The following is an 18,074-nucleotide window of genomic DNA, read 5'->3' on the forward strand; positions in this document are numbered from 1 at the left end:
CTGGTGCTCTTTAATCTAGTGCTCATAGGGTTTTCATAGGAGACCTTAGCATCCCCGGATGTGATATGATAGGAACTCTGGGGGGTTGTATCATTGCGAGATGCTCACAAAGAATGAGAAAGTCGTGAATGTACGAGGCATTCTGTTTATGAATTTGAGAGGTCGAAGAACAGAAGGCATTTCTGAGGCTGGAGACTGGCAGGTCTGTGGTATTGTTGTCAGAAGCAGTTAGAAAAGGAAGCAGTGAGAGGTGACGATGGCATTTGTGAGTGTGTTTAATTTTTAATTAAGAGAAGTAGGGGAGGGAGGGAGAGAGAGAGACGTGAATTGATGGATGGGTGGGTGGATGGATAGATAGATAGATAGATAGATAGATAGATAGATAGATAATGTAAATATAGTGCCCACAGAGGAGGGCATTGAATCCTCCAGAGCTGATGTTAAGATAGTTGTGAGTTACCTGATGTGGGTGCTGGAATCTGAACTCAGGTCCTCTGTAAGCACAAGAAGAGCAACTGGACCCAACTGTCCAGCCCCACTCTTTTGTTTTTATTGTGCTACTATCCTGATCCATAGATGAGTCTGTTAAGAAAAGGTTTGGGTTGATCCTAGGAGGGTAATTAAAGTAAGTTTTCTTCTGAGGCGTGTTTGTTCCTCCACACTTCTCCTGCGGATGTAAAACCCAGTGTTAGATCAGGCCTCCAATGTTCTTCCCTTCTGTTTGTTGCCAAGTCTGTGATTTCGCTGCTGGAACACTTCCTTTGGTAATCCAAACATCAAGGTTCGGGCTGCAGTTAGGATTGTCCAAACCATGGACAATTTGCCCTTTCACTATTGTGTTTCCTTTCTCTGTCAGTATTATGGAAGATATTTATGTTCCGGCCAAGTTAAAATATTGAAGGAAGGTACCGTGTTCTCACTGCTGCTTGCCCAGCACTGGGTCAACAGTCAGTTGGCATTTGTGTCTTTGTAGAGGGCTTGGCTGTAGAAAGCACTCTCAGGATTTCTAGTGTGGCTTTCTGGATGAATAAATAGAAAAATAGCCTATAATGCCTTCTTTACTAACTAATTGGGAGGTGATCAGTATTAGCATATGTGGGGACAGTGGTGTCTGTAGTTCCAGTTGTCTGGAGGCTGAAGAGGGAAGAAGGCATGAACTAAAGACCAGCTTGAGGAACACAGGGATCACACACACACATACACACACATACACACATCCCAAGAGTGAAAGAAACAAAACAGAACTAAGATGCTGATGGGATTGGAACTAACATGGAAAAAAGGGGTTCCATCTATGGCTGTCTGCTCTTTTAGGTAGACTGAAGGAAGAGGCGTTGCCAGCACATCTGTGCCCTGGTTTCTGATTGGAAAACTAAATGCCCTTTTCTGTAAATCTTCATCTGACTGGGGAAATGCTTTTAAGTATAACATACGACAGACTGATATATACATTGGACAGCGCAGTAAATGAGTCCTTATAATGAACCCCCAGGTTTATAAAGCATACACATGTGTATATGTACACACACACATTATTCATGTGCACACTCAATGATTATAGCAATTTTATTTTTATGGGCCAGAAAGTTTAGAAATAAACCAAATGCCCATGAGAGAAGAGAATAGCAGTTTTATACTCAGTAGAATAATATTTATAAAGACTCTTTAAAGATATGCCAACAGACTCAAAATCTGACACTAAAAAAGAAATCGGGTGTGTTAGGATTTCAGTCACGCTGCAGAGGCCTGAGGAGACAGTGAAATGTTAGCAGTGTTCTCTTCTAGACGGCACAATTCCGAGACTTCTCTCCACACACGCCCATTTGAAGACAGTTTTATTTGCGATTGCTATTACCACTTTTAATTTTGAAGGAAATGTAGTGTTTACAGCATTGTGATTGCTGTGTAAGCTTTCAGAACCTCTGCCTTGTTCTCTATACGATGTGCAGAACCGTGCAGGGTTTTCTCATTACAGCGCTCAGGCATGGCTTCTGACCTTCGTCCACAACTCTTCTGGCATTTCTCTCTTGCTTCCCTCCCCAGGGCAGCTCAACTACCAGGCAGCCTCTCCTGATGAAGGTGCCCTGGTGAACGCTGCCAGGAACTTCGGCTTTGCCTTCCTCGCCAGGACGCAGAACACTATCACGGTCAGCGAGCTGGGCACAGAAAGGACCTACAATGTGCTTGCCATTCTGGACTTCAACAGTGACCGGAAGAGGATGTCTATCATCGGTGGGTCTCTACCCCAGGCTCTCTCTGACTCCTTCAACTCCGTGTGCCTCTTCTCCAGTTTATTCAGTGATGCTTGGATAAATGAGGACATGGATGGACAGCTGACTTCTGAAAGGTGTCCAGGTTGATGGAAACTGGCTTTTCTCTGTTCTTCACTCTGCCACTATTCCCTGTGACCTTCTTGAATCCTGCAAAGGCTTTTGACATTCTCTACCCATAAGGCCTTGAGTTGCTGAGTCTGCAGTGGCAGGAGAAGTACACCTAACAGTGCTGCCCGAGACCTGTTTCTCTTTATGTCAAGTCCCCTTCCAACACTTCTCTGCCCACAGCCAGGAAAGGGAGGCCTCAGCAGGAAAGGCTGTGTCTTTGAGTCCCAACCTCGCCTCCAGTCTAGGCTCTTGACAGGCCACCAGGTGAAGATGAGGGTCTTGTTCCAGAATTGAATTTCTTTTTCTGAGTCATTTGAAATAATTTCCAACCTACAGGAAGATTACAAGGATGGCTGGTGATGCTTTTGTTTATCTCTAATAGCTGCTAGTTTTTAACATCGTCTACAGTTTCATTTAGGTATAGGTTACTATCTTCTGAACTGCTTGAAAGTAACCTACAGGTCCAATATTCCTTCCTCATGTATTCATTAGAGATATTCCCCACTGACAAGAATCTTAGATGTGTGTGAGTGATCAGAATCAGAAGCTTGCACTGATATAGTGTTATCACCTGCCCCCTACAGCGCTGACCTGCAGACATTTCTGGGTCTTACCAGAAACCCTCTCGCGTTCCGATCCCCTCCTCTTTTTCTTCATCTTCCTCTTTCCATCTGTATGTGTTTTGGTCTCAGAAATCAAACACTGAATTAGAAAAGCATGATTCTGAATTAAAAAAAAAAACAATTCTTCATCCTCTTTAGGATCTTTCATTTTCAAAAAAAATTGGATCTGGAATTTTCAAAAAACAAAGGTCAGTTTTATTGTAGAATGTCCCTGTCTTGGGTTTATCTACTTAATGCTTATATCCTGGTCACACATTGTTGGCAAAAAAAAAAAGAAGAAAGAAAATTATATAGCGATGTTGTGCCCTTCTCAGAGGGTCACCCTGCAAAGGCATCTGATGTTTTATCTCACGGATGGTAATGCTAACTATTGCTTCACTGAGTTCATATACTTTCCCACTGTGATACTCGAGTATTAGCAAGTGGAGTGATATTTTTCTCAGGGCTTCTTGGGTGCCCAACTGATATGAACTGGCAATCGTCTCTGGTACCGACCTCACAGAACTTAAAGTGTAGTTAGCAGTGGAGTGTAGTCTGTGATGATAGATTGAACGCTGTAATAAAGTGGTCACAGGAGCCTTGTTAGAGGCAGTAAATGGTGTGAGCTCGAAGACAGGTAAGGAAGATTCCTATCAGTGCGGACAAGGAAAATTCTGTGGAAGACATTGCGCATAGTATGGAGCCTATAAATACTTGTTAAAACGACGTAGAAAACTGAACTGACCTTGAGTGAATGGTTTTGTATTTCACTGCTGCCTTCAATGTAGGTAGCAGCTTGCCAACTTTGCTGAGGGCAGCAGTTCAATTCATGTAATAAATGTATATATACATTATACATAGATAGATAGATAGATAGATAGATAGATAGATAGATAGATAGAGAGAGAGAAAGAAAGAAACCAACCTAACTTTCTTGTTGCTTTTCCTTCCCTTGCTACCAGTGCGGACCCCAGAAGGTAGTATTCGACTATACTGTAAAGGCGCTGACACTGTAATTTATGAGCGGCTCCATCCGATGAATCCTACAAAGCAAGAAACACAGGATGCCCTGGATGTAAGTCTCACTTTGCCCCATCTGCTAGGGTGTCCATTCTTGCCTTCTGGGCTGTCTCTCCAGTGAAATAAAAACTTTGCTTGCAGCTGGGCGGTGGTGGCGCATGCCTTTAATCCCAGCACTTGGGAGGCAGAGGCAGGCAGATCTCTGTGAGTTCGAGACCAGCCTGGTCTACAAGAGCTAGTTCCAGGACAGACTCCAAAACCATAAAGAAACTCTGTCTCGAAAAAGCAAAAAAAAAAAAAAAAAAAAAAAAAAAACTTTGCTCGCTCTTAGCTAACACTCCCCATGCTTTGGTGTCATGGGCTGGGAACACCAAAGTAGGGACATGATGGGTGGTGGTTTTGCTCTTGCTGGTGAAGCTCTTTCTCAGCATCCAGGTCTTCAGGGCTGGTACAAGGGAATACTGGCTCATTGCTCTTCCAGGGACCTTGAGCAAGGAGCTAGCTGCCTTGAGGTGTAGGCTTAACATCTCTGTGGTCGCCGAGAGTTTTGCCAGATTCTAGGTATGGAATGGAGGAAAGAAAGCATTTCCAGATGTCAGGGTAATGAAGCAAATCATGGGACCCTGAGCTCTGATGCCTTTGCTGTGACCCATATAGTCCATAGCTGCCACACATGCACAGTATAAATGTAAGCGTAAGTGTAATTTTGAAAATGAATTTTTGGAGAAGTAACTCTTATTTGCATGGGTGGATTTTGTCTTGTAAATCAAACAGGTCTTTGCTAGTGAGACTCTCCGAACCCTGTGCCTGTGCTACAGGGAAATTGAAGAGAAGGAGTTTGCAGAATGGAACAAAACGTTTATGGCCGCCAGCGTGGCCACCACCAACCGGGATGAAGCTTTGGATAAAGTGTACGAAGAGATTGAGAAGGACCTGATTGTGAGTTCAGTGTTGATAACTTGCTCTTTGACATTCTGAACTATTAAATTTGTGTTTTGTTGTGTCACTGGTAGCATGGTTTAGGGAGAATTCTTTGATGGGCACAGTTGGTACAAAGAGCTACATCATGTGAATGTTTCTTGTTCAGCAAACAATAAAATTTCGTATCACGGAACAAAAACCAAAATAGAAAACACCTTTCTTTCTTTCTTTCTTTCTTTCTTTCTTTCTTTCTTTCTTTCTGTTTTTGCTATACTGGCTTGGCTGGCCTAGCATTCGCTTTTTGGTTCAGCTTGGTCTTGAATTCATAGCAGTAAAGAAGTCTCATTTCCTATTAAAATGGCAAAAAGAAAACAAGCATTTAGTGATTTCATTGGGAGAATTACTAAAACAATTTAATTAAAGTTGTAGTAAAGATTTCATCAAAACAATTAAAATGTTTTGAAAGTCATACGTGGTTTTTTTGAATTTATATTAATGGGAAATAGTCAACCAAAGGGCAGTACTGCCGTTAGCTTGGGAAACAGGCGTATGTTTGCACAGCCCCAAACACAATGAAAGTGAATCTTTAACAGCTTTTTGTACTTGTACTTTCTGTTTGGGGAGGGGGGGGACTCACCATGTAGCCCAGGGTAGCCTCTAACTTGTAGGTGAGTCCTCTACCTCTGCCTCTTTAGTGCTAGATTTTTCAGGGTGAGAACCCACACCCTGTGTCTATCTTGCCCTTTCAGCCTTGGTTTTGAAGGCTTTGGCTTGAGGCAAGCGTGCAATGTTCCAGCTTTGGATGGTGGTACCGCCAATGCTGTCAGAGCGCTAGTCGGTGTTGCGTGACTGCTCTCCTTTTTCAGAAACAGGCAAACTGTATTTAAAGACACTTCTTATATGCTATTTTTTAAAAATTTGTCTTCCAGCTCTTGGGGGCTACTGCTATTGAAGACAAGCTACAGGACGGAGTTCCAGAAACCATTTCAAAACTTGCTAAAGCTGACATTAAGATCTGGGTACTTACAGGAGACAAAAAGGGTAATCCATCTCTTGGGGGAGGGGTGTGTGGGCTAAGTCACAATATTTATAGCTGCTATTCCTTTGCCTATGATGATCTTCATAGGCTTCCCAGCTTGTGGGAATGGAGGTGCTCTCTCCTCTCAAAACCCCTCCTCATGGTCCAGCCTACGCTGCCCACATCCTTCCCTGAACCCCCTCAGCAGCAGAGCTTGCTCTTTAGAATTTAAGCCTCGTTTTGTCTCATCTCTCCAGCCAGAGGTGAGCTCCTATCCGGGAAAGGCCATGCCCCTGTCCCCGTTTTGTCTCCAGCTCTCTGCAATTGTTGAACATAGACTAAAACAATACAAAATGTTGCTACAACAGCTTTGGCTTTCCTGCCTGTTGTGTCTTGAAAATTACAACAAACCTTGTATGCTCTAGGAAACTGTTTGGCATTTAAACCTAGAACTGAACGAGTCACCATTCAGGGTTGATGCCTTATCCTCCAGGCCATCCCTGAGAAATCATTGTCTCTCGCTGTGACACAGTCCTGGCCTTTAACAAACACCAAATAGATGTTAGGGGAAAGAAGCAAGTGGGGTCGTTGATAGTAGCCCCATGTGAGGGTTCGTGGAATCAGCCATCTTTGCCTACCCCTTAACCACATGATCAAGCCACAGGATCTGAATGCTTAGTATTATAATGAATATTGATTCATTATACAACCAACTTCTGGACTTGATTTTTAAGACTGTATCAAACCAGACTTTTGACTCCGACTTATTTTATTACAGAGAAAATTTTTTCTTTTTTTATACGGTTTCTATACATTACTACAGAAAAAACAGCATATTTGGTCGAATGTGGTGAGGATCATGAGTTGAAAATGTCATCAAGCAATCCCTCAAATGCTTAAAATCTAAAACTCTTTGAGCCCTGATATGATGTCACCTGACCTCATGATACACAGGGCAGGGTCAAAACACATGTGATGTGTATAAAGTTGTCTAAGTGATCCGTATAAAATTGCTCTCTGGCGGCGTGGGTACGGTTCATCTGGAATACAAGTGACTTTGTGTTCAGACTTACATTCCATCCTCCAGATATCATGTGTGTGTGTGTGTGTGTGCGCGCGCGCGCGCGCGCGCTCCAAAGCCACAAATCTCAAACACTTCTGGTCCCAAGCATTTCAGATAAGGGATACTTCACATGGTTTAGATAAGCAGAAGTAATAATTGGCTTAATTTTAATCTGTCGTAGAAACTGCAGAAAACATAGGTTTTGCCTGTGAACTTCTGACAGAAGACACTACTATCTGCTACGGGGAGGACATAAAGTAAGTACCCGCTGTGGGCGGACATAAGGTACCTGTTATGGGAGGACCTTGTAAGTACGTATATGGGAGGAGACAGGTAAGTACTAGGCCTGCAGGATGAGAGGATATAGTTTGGGTTTTTCTGTTGGGTTGATTTTTTTTTTAAACAAAGTCAAGACTAGATGCAGAAGGCAGAAAATATGGAGAAATTAGAGCTAGATCATGTACTTGGGTCTCTTTCTCATGTTCAAATGAAATCAATATCTCCAGATTACCATGGTTCATTTTGAACAGATTTCAGTCTTGGGGGGACCCAAGAGTTTTAAGGAGCCATTTTTCTCTATTCCTTAGAAAAATCTCCTATTTAAATATTGGAAAACTGGGAGCCAGCCCTGGGAATACAGGGGCATGCAGCCATACCCAGCCTACTGCAGGGGTACTGGGCCTTCAAACTCAGGTCTTCACACCTTTCTGTCAGTCACTGCTCCCTGACCCACGTGCCCAGCCCCATTGCTAGCAAGTTAATATAAATTATGTTTATGTCCCTTTTCTAGGGACTTCATCTTTTGAAACAGACATAAGAGAAACTAAAAGTCATCCCAGCATGAAAGTGTTAGTGAGTTATATCATGTAGGTAGGCCATTTATTGGTGGTCTCTAAAGAGAGCACACCTGATATTTCAAGCCTTGGCTTCTGCTGGGCCATTCATCAGCCCCTAATCAGTTGTGGCAAACCCGGAAATGTGTAATATAAAGGCACAGTCTTGTTATAAGCTTCCTATGATGCGTTTACTGCTGGCTTAGTCGTTCCATTTATTCCTCAAGCTTTTTTTTTTTTAATCACAGTCTTATCTAATGGCACAAAGTCAAATTAAGCTGTTACTACACATCTGCTGTGTCCTAACGCAGGATGGGGTTGATGGGACTTTCTCACGCAGACAGTCAGCTCTGTGAGCCACTCCAGCGCAGTAGGCAATTTGCTGAGTTAGGTGAAGTTGGTAGCTATATGATATAAATCACTTCTGCTTGAATAAAAGCACATAAACCATGTCTCTTTGAATTGGCAAGTTTTTTAAAAATACCAATAAGCATGTTTACTTAAGTAGTTTTTAATTACAAGCAATTTGGTTAAGTACCATATGGTTTTATTTACATTTTATATGTGGGGGTGGGGGTAAATAATTTTCCAATCTCTCTTCTGAGAGTGTTAGATTGGACCTAAGCCAAGCTAAATGTCAAGTTTATCCAAACAATCAAATTTTATGAACATTCTCTCTGCCAGCTTTCCATTTATAGAGAGATGAGCCATCTTCCTAGATGGCTCTTTGAAATGATGGTTCCTGTCAAATAGTTTGAACAGGCAACCTCACAATCTGCACCAGTCTCTTAATGACCTACTCCCATTCATTTTTGAACTTGGAAGTGAGAATTAAATTGGTGTGGAAGGAAATTCATAAGTACCCAGTCTGGACAGTGCTTCTAAGTTTTCTGTTTTGTTTTGTATTTGTTTATTATTGTGTATGCACATGCCATGGCACCTATGTGGAGGGCAGGGGGCAGCCTTGAGGAGTTAATTCTCTCCTTCCACTGTCCCAAGGGCTCTGGGAGAACAATCTCAGGCTCATACAGCAGACATCTTGGCTCACAGAGCCACCTCACCGGCCCAGGAGCAATGGTTCTAATTGGGATTGACTTGCCTTTCAGGCATCATCGGCAGTGTCTGAAAATCTCTTTGGTGGGTGGACCAGGGGGAGAAGGTCCTCTAGGGCTCTAGTGGGCAGAAGCTAAGAGGATGTTAAGCCTTATAGAAAGGTTCTATGTTCTAGAATAGCTTGCCACATAGGATGGAGAATTATCTGGTTCCAGATCCCAAGGTTGAGAAACCTGCTTCTGAAAATGAAGAATGATGGTGTTGTGTGTTGAATGGGGGAAAGGCTCAGGCTGAGGGCAGAGACCTGAGTCCTTTTGCTAGATTTCCCATCGGCTCCCTGCAAGAAAAATCATGTCACTTCTTTCTGCCTTCTTTTTCTGATTTGCCCCACAAGGAGATTGGCCTCTTCTACTCTAAAGCTCCATGACTCACTTCCCCATAATATGAAAGCATTATAATAATTTTTAAAGCAGTCAGAAGGCTGGAGAGGTGGCTCAGCAATTAAGAGCGCAGACTGCTCTTGCAGAGGACCCAAGTTCAGTTCCCAGCACCCATGTCAGGCAGCTCAGCACCCACACATGTGACGAACAGACACACACCTATACATAACTAAATATAAAAAATAAATCTTAAAAATATAAAGCACTGATAATTTTTAAAAAGCAGATAGAGTTTTGAGTGTGTGGAAATAAGCTTTTTTCCCGTCATACAGTAGAGTGGTGAAATTCTCATCAAGACCACCTCCCTTCTCTTGCTTATGTTACCCGCATCATGATTTGGGTCTTTGACAAGTGGTAAAATACAGAGGACGTGGTGCCCCACAGTATAGGTGCCAACACTTAAACATGTCTTCACAGCAGAGGCACTATGACTGAGGGGCATACGAAAGTGCTCATGAATTCTTAGGAATATGCCAATCAAATTCACAGAATATGTGGATGACCAGAAAAGAAAGAAAGAACACACTAATCAGTGCTGGGAGGCTAGAAGGCCCAACACTCTGGTGTGCATCTGTGGGATGAAGCCTTGTGTGGCTGCTAGGTTCCAGTGAGGCTGTGAGGGATGGAAACGCTGGTGTGCGTTGGTGGGGTGAAAAGCACAAGGCCACAGTATGAGCCTTCCTCGAGAGCTTTAAAAATAGAATTTTCACATTGTTCAGTCATCCTACCCTGGGAGCCTACACAGAAGAATTGAAAGCAGGATTTTGAAAAGGTGTATGCCCAACCACATGTATATAGCACTGCTCACAATAGCCAAGAGGTGGAAGCAATCTACGCATCCGTTAAGGTATGAGCTGGATAAGCAAACCTCGGCATCTCCACACAAAGGAATATTTCTCACCCTTCAAAAGGAAAGAAAGAATGACATGTTGCATATATGGTACTGATGGATTTGAAGGCCAGTGATGTGAGCCAGTCATGAAACAAGTGAGCTTCACAAGACAGACTGGCTCCACGTGTGGAAAGGGTTCACACTGCTGAACTATACACTCAGCAATGTGATATATGTCAGGCTGGGTACTTTATAGCATGATTTTTTTAAAGTGATATCAAAATTAAAGTCTAGAGCCAGGCATGGTAGTGCACGTCTTTAGTCCCAGAATTTGGGAGGCAGAATTTGGTGAGTTCAAGGCCAGCGGGTTTAAATAGTGAGCTCCAGGCCTATCAGGGGTACATAGTGACACCCTGTCTCAAAATAAAATAAAATAAAATAAAATCTGAAGTCTTTTATAATCATGTTTTAAATACTTACTTATTTTCCCATAGTTCTCTTCTTCACACGAGGATGGAGAATCAGAGAAACAGAGGTGGAGTCTCATCGAAGTTTGTACCCCCTGTGTATGAACCCTTTTTTCCACCTGGAGAAAACCGCGCCTTAATCATCACTGGCTCGTGGTTGGTGTGTATCAGTAGTGAGTTTCACCTGGCATTCAAACAAGTCCCATGGGGCCATTCTTGATGGCTTTGCATATTAATTGCTTGTCAATCTAAAAATATCTCCACCTATAAAAGCAAGTGTGACCTTTTTAAGTTTGAGTCTTAACATTAGAGGATAGCTAAGAGAAATTAAAGAAAAATGGTGAAACTGGTTATCCAGACACTTCAGCAAGTGGGTAATGTAAACTTTCCTTCAAAGATATGCAGATTTCCTATATGCTTAATATAAGTCTTATTAATTAAAGCTAAATGTTAAAGCTCATGAACTTTGCTTCCCCTGACTCAAGCCTTGGGAGTGGTACTCTCGGTGTAAACACTAAAGTGGTCGGTGGTGTTTTCTCCCTCTGATGTCACAGAATGAAATCCTTCTAGAGAAGAAGACCAAGAGAAGTAAGATCCTAAAGCTGAAGTTCCCAAGGACGGAGGAAGAGAGACGGATGCGGACACAGAGTAAGAGACGGCTGGAAGAGAAGAAAGAACAGCGGCAGAAGAACTTTGTGGACCTGGCCTGCGAGTGTAGCGCCGTCATCTGCTGTCGCGTCACCCCCAAGCAGAAGGCCATGGTGGTAGACCTGGTGAAGAGGTACAAGAAGGCCATCACACTAGCCATTGGAGATGGGGCCAATGACGTGAACATGATCAAAAGTGAGTTGTGTGTGTGTGGCCTGTGACACCCCGCTTGCTGAAAAGAAGTGGTAGGAACATGAGGGGGTTGTTGCTTCAGTTCCCATGGCTGAGGCATCGTATCATTGAAAGCATTTAGCCATGCCCTGCCTTGACTTACCCTCAGGAAGCCTGCAGTATGTCTAGCAGGCATGGGACTCATTGAACATCAAGTAAGAGATAAGTTGTTTGTAGGTGGGAAAATCATGGTTTTCTTTATGTGCAGCGTGGTCCTCTTTTTCCCCCAGGATGGCTCGTTTCTTATAGTTTTAAGGACTTATCAAAAAGCTTAATATTTTTAACTGTTGTTTCTATCCTGATTAAAAATTCAGGGGCACGGCCAATAAAGTTGATTTTTTTTCTTAATGTACTAAAAACTCTTGATATGTAATAAATTCTGCAAGAGATTTTGCTGGACTCAGCATGAACTGTTAACTCTCCTTGGTATTCATTTTTGAGGATATGCTTTCTTATCTAAGAACTGAAGAACACATTCTACCACAGTCTCATGGTCTTGCTCTCCCATTGGAGGAGACCAGCTACTCACCATGGAAGGGCTGTCTTGCAAAGACATGGCTGCACCGATGTTGGAGGATGCAGATCAGACCTCTGGTCCTCACCCGTGTGCCCCATCCTGGTTTTGTTTTGTTTTTTTTTTTGCCTATAGTACTGTAAGGTAACTCGAGTGGATTATCTTCTAGCCAAAGTGTTTCAGATTTTGGAGATTTTCCATTTTGGAAAAAAAAAATTGCACGGATTTCACTTTTTGCATGCTGCTCAGCTGTTTTCACGCATTGGAGCATTTTAGATTTTAAATGGGGGGGGTTCAACTTCTGAAAGGTTATGAAAACCCCCAAGCTGCCTTGACCCAAGTATTGCCTCTCTTCCAACCACCAAACCCCTGCATCAGCTGGTGGGGGGAGGGGGAGTTCAGCTCAGGCCCATTTTCTCATCTGGAACCAGGAAAGTGTCTTTTCCGCCCTCTCACTCTGTGATGTCACCTCGTTGCTACTAAGGTAAATTAGTATGTGGCTGTACACACCCAGGCGTGACCTGTTGTGCTGGGGAACTTCAGTGTATCACATACAACCAGGTCTTAATTCAATCTGTTTTATGACTCACAAATCCATCTCTTTCTTTCCTCAGATTCTTCTCTTCCTTTCCTCCTTGGTATGTGCTAAGAGTCTCCCAACCCTGCCTTCTTCAGCAGGAGCCATCTGTATGACGTATGTCTTCTTGCTTTTTACCAATGCACGTATCTGTCGCCACTGCCAGTATCATCCCTCTGTGCTTTCTGCTCTGTGCCCAGCCCACCACACAGATGCCACTGCCTGCTCTGAGTCAGATCCCTCCTTCCTCTGTGGCCAGCTCTGGTTTATTTTCCTATTGTTTACCCTGACATGACCGTAACTTCCTATGGCAAAGGAATAACTCAAACATAGGTTTTATTCAGTTATAGTGTAGACCTCTAGAAATCCTGGAAGGGAGGGGGCCTTACAGACTTGTCATTTTATTAATGATGGAGCCTTCAAAAGTTTTCTTCCTGGGTTTACCATCTGCCTTTGAGAGGGCAAAGCAAGGGAACAGAGATGAGCCTCATGTAAGCCCTTTTTTTCTGAAGTTATTTACACTTTTATTTTAAAATCTTCATTTACTTATTTAACGCGTGTGTGCATGCATGTGTGCAAGTGTATGTATTGGCATGTGTGTGCGTGTGTGCATGTGGGGGTGGGGCGACAGCATGCATGTAAGGGTGGGGCGACAGCATGCATGTGGAGCAGGAGTTAGTTCTCTCCTTTTACCATTGGGTCCTAGGGATTGAACTCAGGTCAGCAGGTGTGGCCCTAATCACCCTTAAACCAGTGATTCATCTTGCTGGCCCACATTGTTTTACCTTTTTTATTAATATTATTATACGCCTGGTGTGTGTAATTTAAGGAACATCCATTTGAGATAGAAATGTCGAAAACTAGGATCTACTAAGAAGTTGTCCAAATGGTATCTGTGCCTGTTTTTAATCTGTAAAATTTTCTGCTGTGTCAAGAATAGTTTACACAGAAAGATAAAAATCCCATGTTCTCTCTCATATGCAGATTCTAGCTTATAATGTTTATATGCATGCATGTAATGGGGTATACATGTAGGTTAGGTTACAGCACTAGAAAGGAGATCATAGAAAGGCTGGGGAGGAGATGTTGAGAAAGGTGAAGGGGTGTAGTAATGGGAGCAGCGGGGCTGCGTTCCCAGCACCCCGGCCTCCTGACTAGCTTATGCCCCAAAATAACCACACACAAATTGTATTCTTTTAAACACTGCTTGGCCCATTATATCTAGCCTCTTCTCGGCTAACTCTCGCACCTGGACTAGCCCATTTCTAATAAAGTGTGTAGCACCAAGGTGCGCTTACCGGGAAGATTCTAGCCTACGTCCATCTTGGGCTGGAGCTTGATCGCGTGTGTCTAGCTCAGAGAGCAGAGCTATCACGTCTGCCCGGGAGAGGGGAGCATGGTGTCTCTGAGCTCACTTCCTCTTCCTCCCAGCATTCTGTTCTGTTTACTCCTCCCACCTATGTTTTAACCTATGAGGCCAAGCAGTTTCTTTATTACTTAACCAATGACCTTCCTCCATCATTTCCCCTTTTTCTGTTTAAACAAAAAAAAGGAAGGCTTTAACTTTAACATAGCAAAATTACATATAACAAAACAGTTATCAAGTAAAAATTACAATATTTACATCTATTTTATCTTTATCATAGCTAAGGAAAACTATAACTAACTATTCTTCAACTCCATCAAAGACTCCAGAAAGATACAATATTACCTAAGTAAACAAGAAGTAAGAAACATACAAAACTCTAGAAATCACAGAGACATCTTGCTGCCTGGACAGTCACCCAAAGTTCTTCTGTACCGTTGGGGCATCCATCTTCAGCCTACAGGCCCATAGTTTCCAGCAGACATTTCCATGAAGCAGGAAATTTCAAAGGCAGTTCAGACACTATCTGCTGTGTCCTGCAGAATGTCTCGCAGACTCTTTCATGAATCAGGAACCCCGAAAGATCATCTCACCTTTAGGCAAGTTCAGTAGTCCTCTCTCTGTGGGTTTTCTGTCCAGTTTATGCAATAGTCCAGGCAAGAGCAGTTTCTTGCCCAAATGGCTATCAAATTCCATAAGGATCCTCTTCGATGCCCATCTTCCTCTTGAAGTAGATTGGTGCTGCCAGGAGCAGAGTGTCTCATTGTCATGAAAAGCCCTAAGTTATTAAAACATTTAAAATGCCATATTCTATAATCTTTGAAAGAGATAAAGAATGCCTATCTAAAATATATCTATGTACATCTAGAAAATCTTAACTAACATAGCTATAAACTTGACTATTATGATTATCTATTAACAACCTATATACATTACATTTTTAAATGAACTACACAATCACAATACCTTAATCAATATCAGAAATACATATACATATAATAAAATTGACCTTAAATTAATAACAGTAAACCAAGATTCATATCAATGCAAATTATTCACATCTATATCATCTCCCCCTTTAAATGTAAAAGAATATTTATAAACAATATTTGGGAATATGGGCGCAGTTTTTTCTCTCCTAACTGCTTCCTGCTGAATGGGAGCGTTGTTAATTAGGTCTTTCATGGTATAACCTGTGTGCTAGTTTCATCTTAGTTGGCAGTTGAGCAAAGCAATTTTCTGAAGGTGTTCACAGCAACCCTTCAGGAGGGAGTGGTCCATCATACCATATTGGGATAGAGGCAATCCACAGACTCTCACCCTCTGTGAAAACAAAATAAGAAACGCCTTTTCAAAGCATCATGTCCTTAGATCCAAATTTCAAAGTCAAGGCATTTTCAAAATATCTATGTTGGATTAGTTCAGCAGCATTTATAAACAAATATCTTTTAGCAGCTGTTACTCTTTCCTCAGCATTCAAACAATTCAAAGAGAGCATAATAACATACAGTATCAAAATTCTCTGTGTATTTTTCATCTTTGTGCGCTTTATTTTAACCTCTATTTTGTTTATTTTTACTTTTATTTTTTGCCTTTTGAGACAGGTTCTCTGTATCTTTGACCTGGAATAACTGTAGACCAGGCTGTCCTTGAACTCTCAGAGATCCTCCTGTCTCTGCCTCCCAGGCATTGGGATTAAAGGCATGTGCTACCACACCTAGAAGTCACAGAGGTCAATCTCCCTCTGCCTTCCCAAGTGTTGGGATTAAAGGTGTGTACTACCACACCCAACAACTCTCTTCCTTTTTTTTTTTTACTTTAAGAACTTCAACTTTTAGCCTGCATATATTTTTAACACGCAGTAAACCATTTAGAAATTTTCTTTGTCTTTGAATCTCTCTTTACTGTATATCTCTCTTTTTCTAACCACACGAGCCTTTAAATTCCTGAAAGGCCTCTGACCCCCACACATGTGTCTGCCCACACACATGCAAAATCACAAACACTCAAATGCATATACACTTACAGATACATGCACACATACATTTGCACTCACACATGAGCACATACACTCAGACACTTACATACAAACACTTGGGGGGACGATAATAACTTGTTAAAAGTTATATGGAAAGGGTAGATTGAAATTGAGGTATTGAAAGTAAACTGGCCATTGGATAATATGTTTCCTGCACTCTCATAGAACTGAAGAAAAATGCCACCATGCTATTTTGCTCCTAGCAAAAATTCCACTCTCTCTCAGGCTGCCCTTTCCCGTGCCTGTGCCCGAGGGTGTCTCACCCGAGCTGAATGAGGGCTGCCTCTTCTTGGCCTTAGACATAAATTGTGAGAGATGAAATAAAGGCAGAAAGACTTAGGAAGTAATCAGTTTGGAGGAATTATGAAGGTGTGTTTACTAGTGAGGGTTAGACTGCATTTGGGATTTCATGGAAACTGAGGTGCCAGTGACCTACCAGAAGCCTCACCCTTAAAGAAAACTTACTTCCCCAACTCCCATCAGCCATCAGTCAAGCTGTCAATAGACCCTTGGATAGGGGAGAGACCTCTCCAGCCCCTCCCCTACTCATGCTGGATTTGCTGACTGCCCTCATCTTGTTCAGGTCTTATGCAGATGACCCCAGCCCTTGTGAGGCCATGAATGTAACAGCCATGTTGTATCTTGAAGGCAGAATGCCACAGAACTCCTGCCCATCCCCCGGCTCTTACATTCTTCCTGCCTTGTTTTTCCATAGTGTTTCCTACGGGTGTCAATATAGATGTTCCGTTTAGAGCAGGGTACTCAACAATCACTGATTCTCAGCACTTTGACCAGTTATGAGTCTCTGCACAGAGAGCTGCCCACTGCAAAACCAAACCAAATATGCCTCTGACCAAGGCTGTTGAGGACAGCACCAGTCTGTGGAATGAACATAATTGTTTAGAAGGCAATTTGACAACATGATCTTTTAGCAAAACAACAGTACTAGGTTCTGTGTTTAGATTTTAGGGGGAAGCAATGTTGCCTTAGGAGTCACTGTCCTCAGCTACCCTGTGAGCTGTGCCAATGTTCGTTTTCACACACTGCTCCATGGAAAAGTTGGAGACCAAGGTGGAGGACAGAGTACCTCTTCCCCGGGTCTTGGCAGCCCGCTGGGAATCTCAACATTTCTCTCCTGTAGCCTGGGCAGAGACAGGGGAGGCCATGGTTTGCTAGGAAAGCAGTTTGGCAACCCCAACTGTTTGTAAGCACTGATTCTGTGTTTTCAAAAGGGTTGTAAATCACTAAATGAGAGTAATTATTGTTAGTTTCTTCCCCTCCCCTCCCCTCCCACACTCTCCCATGCCCTTCCCTCCTTTCTGTTAGAGCTACAAAGTATAATTGAAAACATAGACCTGGATAATTTTTTATAGTTAGGTTTTAAATTTTCACACTTTGGGCTCAATATTGGGGATGAATTTTCAAAGCTACTTTCTCTTTGGGAACTGTAGAGTGGGAAGTCACTTCTAGAGATTGGAGTAATGGTTTGTGTTCTCCAACACATTTTCTCTAAAAGACTCCATTGTCATTGTTTATGTTCATCTTAGACTTGAACAAAATTACACATTTTCTTACTTAAAAATGTACTTAATGGCTATTAGATGGAGTAACAAAGTTCTGGAAACTTTTTCCTCTGCAGTGTGTATGTCTCTCTCTCTCTCTCTCTCTCTCTCTCTCTCTCTCTCTCTCTCTCTCTGTGTGTGTGTGTGTGTGTGTGTGTGTGTTAAAGCCACAGTAGGCCTTTGAACATTGAATAAAGCATGAATTAAAATTATGTTGATTAGGAATGTTAGAAGACAAAGCAGACTTAAGAAAAGAATTCATTAAAAACTATATAAAGGGGTTGAAAATGTAGGTCAGTCTGTAGAATCCTTGCCTGTCATGCACAAAGCCCTGGGTGACATCCACAACAGCACATTAACCAGACATGGTAGAACAGAGCTCCACCAGGAGGTAGAGGCAGGCAGATTGGGAGTTCAAAGCCATCGTTAGCTACAAAGTGAGTTAGAGGCAAGCATATGAGCTATATGGTGCAAAATCTCAAAATAAAGTCAATTAAAACAAACAAGC

At 42.4% G+C, this 18,074-nt stretch overlaps 1 protein-coding gene across 1 annotated transcript in view; it reads left to right on the top strand.

Moving 5' to 3' along the window:
* The window catches only part of Atp8b1 (ATPase phospholipid transporting 8B1), a 122,601-nt gene that overhangs the window by 93,160 nt on the left and 11,367 nt on the right, over window positions 1-18,074 (top strand). Inside the window, exons 16-22 of the mRNA XM_041639220.1 lie at window positions 2,044-2,232; window positions 3,946-4,058; window positions 4,778-4,942; window positions 5,854-5,965; window positions 7,187-7,262; window positions 10,658-10,790; window positions 11,185-11,473. Coding sequence (XP_041495154.1) covers window positions 2,044-2,232; window positions 3,946-4,058; window positions 4,778-4,942; window positions 5,854-5,965; window positions 7,187-7,262; window positions 10,658-10,790; window positions 11,185-11,473 — 1,077 coding nt within the window. The remainder of the gene's footprint in view (window positions 1-2,043; window positions 2,233-3,945; window positions 4,059-4,777; window positions 4,943-5,853; window positions 5,966-7,186; window positions 7,263-10,657; window positions 10,791-11,184; window positions 11,474-18,074) is intronic.

Source organism: Microtus oregoni, unplaced genomic scaffold, assembly GCF_018167655.1.
Source record: "Microtus oregoni isolate MIOR12 unplaced genomic scaffold, Mior012 000057F_ref0000458, whole genome shotgun sequence".
Lineage (NCBI taxonomy): Eukaryota > Metazoa > Chordata > Mammalia > Rodentia > Cricetidae > Microtus > Microtus oregoni.